Below are 5,000 nucleotides of genomic sequence, written 5' to 3' on the forward strand. Positions count from 1 at the left end.
GGGGAGAGGGTGGCACTTTGGAGTGAAGCTGTGCCACGCTGACCCAGTTCTGCCACTCCTTGGCTGGCTCGGACCCGCGAGACGTGTCGGTGTTTGTGTGAATGTGAGCCAGTCATGGGTGGTGAACAGTTTAGCGGACCCAGTGGGTGTGCTTTATCAGTGATGTGATTAGCTTCTCTCCCTACTTCGCCTCCCCGAGGTTCGAGCTGGGACCCACCCCCCCCCTCCTCCCCCTCCTCCCCTCCCCCCTTGCCTGAAATCATTTATCCTTAATAGGTTTCAATTGAAAACGAAGGGGATAGGCTACACTCTCCTGACCCCGGCCGGCACAATGGCCTCAGGATTGAGATATGCGGTATGCTGGGCACAGCTCTCCTGTCTCTAAACCATTCGGTTGTAATGCGTTGCGCTCCACTGGCAGAGTTGCCCCAGAGAGAGTCCTGTGGTCTTATATAACTTGTTGTAACTCGTCCCCCGGCTCCAGTGATTTGGTGTAGACCTTCATGAAATGGAGCCATTAAGGGGGGATTAGAACAATTGGTTATTGAGTCAGTAAAGCCCAGGGGAGAGGAGAGGGGAGGGGAGAGGAGAGGAGAACAGGATAGGGCTGTCTGTCAGCATCCCCAGCCAGCCCTTTCTGCAGGCTTGCAGCCACGGAGGGAGGGAGGGAGGGAGGGAGGGAGGGACACTTTGATGAGCCTGCCCTCCATTTGTGATTTTTAAGGTAAAATTAAACGAGCGCATTGGGGGAGCCTCAGGAGGGAGGGAGAGAGGGAGAGAGAGAGGGAGAGAGGAATTGAAAGAGATTGATAGATAGAGGGAGAGAGAAGGGGAGAGAGAACGGCAGCAGAAGTGCCGACTCAAAGTATCTGTGTCAGGATTCGAAAAATGAAGTCCAAGTGAGGGAGGGGGGTATTCTCATCTCTCTCTCTCTCTCTCTCTCTGTCTCTCTCTCTCTCTCTTTCCCAGCTCAGCCTCTCTCCCAGGGCTGATGGAGTCATCCCACTCTCCTTTCAATTCAATAAGCTTTACTGACATAATCTTACATCGTCAAAGCACACACATATAGGAACATATAAATTAATAATGGTAGAAAGGAAAATTATTATTCTCTCTCTCTCTCTCTCTCTCTTTTCCTACTCTAGAGACCGACTGTGAGTTTCGTATCTTATTAACTACAGAGAGAGAGAGAGAGAGAGAGAGAGAGAGGCAGTGTATGCAAAGCACTGTCTCTGTTTGTGAATCCTACTTTTCTGTCTCATAGGAGTGTTGTTGTTTTCGGTGGTTATTCAAACACAATCTGTGGCATTTTGATCATGTAATTAAGGTCAATGGAGGATGGTGTGATTACGGTAATGGTCGCCTTGTCTATGAGAATGAGACGTTTTTGGCTGAAGGGCAGGACTGCCATATCCAGATGGTTAGGAGTTTTGGCCCTGTGGTTGTTACCAAGCCTTTTTTGCATATGGTTGTTGTGGGTGCATGCCCGTGGGGGTGTGTGTGTGGTGGGTATGGGTGTGTGTGGGTGTGTGGTGTGTGTGTGTGTGTGTGTGTGTGTGTGTGTGTGTGTGTGTGTGTGTGTGTGTGTGTGTGTGTGTGTGTGTGTGTGCGCGCTCACAATCCCCCTTCCATGCCTTACATTCCCAGTAGAGCACTGAAATTCTGTCTCGCATTCCTAAACACTTGCCTGTCTAATATCAGGATTTATGTGTGCGTGTGCGTGTGCGTCTGCATGTTTTCCTCCATGTGTGTGTGTGTGTGTGCGCGCGTGCGTGTGTGTGTTTGTGTGTGTGTTCAGCGTGTACGATATGTACTGCATGTGTGTGTCTGTCACCGGGAATCTAGTTTGAATTCCCCACATTTCCTCCCGGCACCTGGGTGAGACAGAGTGATGGTGGGCGTTGACCAGCGACCGCAGTGGAGGATCTCAGTGAGCCTCTGGGTAACGACGGATCACAGCGTCCCACTGACATCTGATCTACTGTTCCTGTGGTACTGCAGTCTGGTCCTGTCGTCTCCATCCATGTGTCTGTCTGTCTGTCTGTCTGTCTGTCTGTCTGTCTGTCTGCTTCTCAACACCCTGCCGTTAACCTCTCTCTCTCTCTCTCTCTCTCTCTCTCTTTCTCCTCTATCTTTCAATACAAAAAAAAAGTTTTTCTTTTCAAGCCTAAACTCCTTTTGAGCCTGAGCGATGCTGTGTGTGTGTGGGTGTGGGTGTGGGTGTGTGTGTGTGTTACATTTACATTTGAGACATTTATCAGACGCCTTTATCCAAAGCGACTTACAACAAGTACAGTGAGAATGACGTGTGTGTGTGTGCGTGTGTGTGCGTGTGTGTGTGCGGGTCTGTGCGTGTCTGTGTTTGCGCATGCCTCCGCTACTCTGTGTGTGTGGAGACAGAGAGAGAGAGAGAGAGAGAGAGAGACAGAGCTTTATAAACACCCTTTATAAAACTCATACATGTACATGTAGGGCTATGAAAAACATGTCATCCTGCGATTGAATGTGTGCGCACTGAGTACATGCCAACTGTTTCTGCAGTACTGTGCAGGTTCACTAGTCCCCTTCTTCCTCCCCCAGGATCCTGTATCTGCCTGCTCTAGTTTACACAGCATGAATACGCCATGTCGTACATCAGGACTTGAGTAATACGCCATGTCGTACATCAGGACTTGAGTGTGTGTCTAAATGGTTGTGTTGTGTTGTTCTCTCTCTCTCTCTCTCTGCTCTCTCTCTCTCTCTATCTCTCTCTCTCTCTGTCTCTGTCTCTCTCTCTCTATCTCTCTGTCTCTCTCTCTCTCTCTCTCTCTCTCTCTCTCTGTCTCTCTCTGTCTCTCTCTCTCTGTCTCTCTCTCTCTCTGTCTGTCTCTCTCTCTCTGTCTCTCTCTTCTCTCTCTCTCTCTATCAATCTCTCTCTCTCTCTCTCCTTCTCTCTCTCTCTGGCTCCAGGCTGCTGCTGAAAGCTGGCATCGACATCAACAGGGCCACCAAGGCTGGCACCGCCCTGCACGAGGCCTCCCTCTACGGCAAGACGGAGGTGGTCAAGCTTCTGCTGGACGTAAGTCAAACCTGGAATGCTTACTTTGCCGTTCCTCTGAGCGCACAGGGGGGTCTTTATGAATGCATTGGTCTCATAGACGTCTGTTGTCGTCAGTTTTCTGTTTTGAGCGGTGTTGTCTGATTGATTGATGATTGTGTCGGTGTCGGTGTTGTAGGCTGGAGTGGATGTGAACCTACGTAACACCTACAACCAGACAGCCCTGGACATCGTCAACCAGTTCACCACCTCCCACGCCAGCAAGGACATCAAGCAGCTCCTACGAGGTGCTACCACCATCCCTACCCACTGTCTTCCCCTCAGAAACGGCCCTACGGCATACACAAATACAAAAAATAGATAGAGAGATTTTTATGGAATATATTATTCCAGAAGATTCTTTCCTTTCTTTCCCTCATCTTCCCTACTTCTTTTACAACTTACTTTCTTACTTTCCTTCTCTGGTGTCTCCCTCCTTCTACCCCCCCCCCCCCCCACTCTTTGCTTTCTATCTTTTCTCTCTCTTTTCCCTCTATCAAACTCCCTTTTTTATTTTCAAGCCTAAGCTCCTTTTGAGCCTGAGCTATGCTCTGTGTGTGTGTGTGTGTGTGTGTGTGTGTGTGTGTGTGTGTGTGTGTGTGTGTGTGTGTGTGTGTGTGTGTGTGTGTGTGTGTGTGTGTGTGTGTGTGTGTGTGTGTGGAGAGAGACAGAGCACACACAATGAGACAGGCCCAGAGGAGACACAGACCGTTACGCTCTAAGCTCTAATTCAAAAAGCAGCTGTGTTTTACCTCAAGGTTATGTAACCTGCTGCACTCCTATCAGCTCTCACAGACCCAAAGGACTGTGTGTGTGTGTGCGCGCGCCTGCATGTGTGTGTGTGTGTCTATGTATATGTGTCTGGTAAGTATTAGAGAGGGCAAGAGCTCAAGTGGTTGTGTGTGTGTGTGTGTGTGTGTGTGTATGCGTGAGAGAGTGTGTTCTGGACTTGTGCTTGTTTGCGCTATCTCCTCTCTAATCCAGCAGGCCTCAGTCTTTGATCTGGCTCCTTAAACATGGGAACCAAACTGAGGGCATAATGAGTACTTGTGTCAAAAGCCGAGCTTCAAAACACAGAGGCGCGCAGACTTTCTGTTATGTTTCACACAAGGCCCGCTGCGTGTTTCAGGGCAGAGTGGAATAGATGAATAACTCTTGTCTACCATCGGCCGACACGCGTCACCGATTAATTATTGAAGTGTTCCAGGCAGGGGCTGAACACAGTCGTGACTATGCTCTGATGTCACTGGCGCTCCAAACTCGGGGATATGACTAATTGAAAATGGGAGCCATCGGGAGCGGCCTTGTAGCTTTGTCTGTTCGCATCGCCTCCGGTTGTCATTGATCGCATTTTGACATTTGTGTCTCGACGCGTCCCTGGTATTTCCTTCCTGCCCCCCCCCCCATCATCGTCATATTCCTAAACGTTGAAGTATTTGAATTTGAAGTATTCTCCCTGAAAAACTAATTTTGGATGTGTGTCTCTCTCTGTCTCTCTCTCTCTCTCTCTCTCTCTCTCTCTCTCTCTCTCTCTTATCTATCTACGTCTTTCTCCCTCCTTCTCTCCCCCTTTCTCCCCCCCCCCCTCTCTCTCTCTCTCACACACACACAGATGCTACAGGTGTTTTGCAGGTGAGAGCTCTGAAAGACTACTGGAACCTCCACGACCCCACGGCTCTGAACATCCGCGCTGGTGATGTCATCATGGTAGGCAGCAGGCCAGGCTCAGCTGTATGGTTCATTAGAGAGCAGAGATCTGTCTGTGTGTCTGTGTCTGTGTCTGTGTCTGTGAGTCTGTCTGTCTGTCTGTCTGTGTGTGTCTGTGTGTGTCTGTGTGCCTTAACATTGCCGGTGTCATAACTTCTCGTGTGTCCTAGCTGGCATTGTCTTTGTCTGGTGTGTGTGTGTGTCTGCCTGGCAGGGT

The 5,000-nt window shown here is 49.6% G+C and overlaps 1 protein-coding gene across 5 annotated transcripts in view; it reads left to right on the forward strand.

The window, feature by feature from the left end:
* The window catches only part of LOC310809748 (CASK interacting protein 2), a 50,305-nt gene that overhangs the window by 33,969 nt on the left and 11,336 nt on the right, over positions 1-5,000 (forward strand). For all 5 annotated transcript variants that reach the window (XM_083677176.1, XM_083677177.1, XM_083677178.1 and 2 more), the window contains 3 exons: positions 2,950-3,058; positions 3,216-3,324; positions 4,689-4,783. In XM_083677176.1, coding sequence (XP_083533302.1) covers positions 2,950-3,058; positions 3,216-3,324; positions 4,689-4,783 — 313 coding nt within the window. The remainder of the gene's footprint in view (positions 1-2,949; positions 3,059-3,215; positions 3,325-4,688; positions 4,784-5,000) is intronic.

The sequence above is a fragment of the Argentina silus genome (genome assembly GCF_951799395.1).
Source record: "Argentina silus genome assembly, chromosome: 9".
NCBI classification, from domain to species: Eukaryota; Metazoa; Chordata; class Actinopteri; order Argentiniformes; family Argentinidae; genus Argentina; species Argentina silus.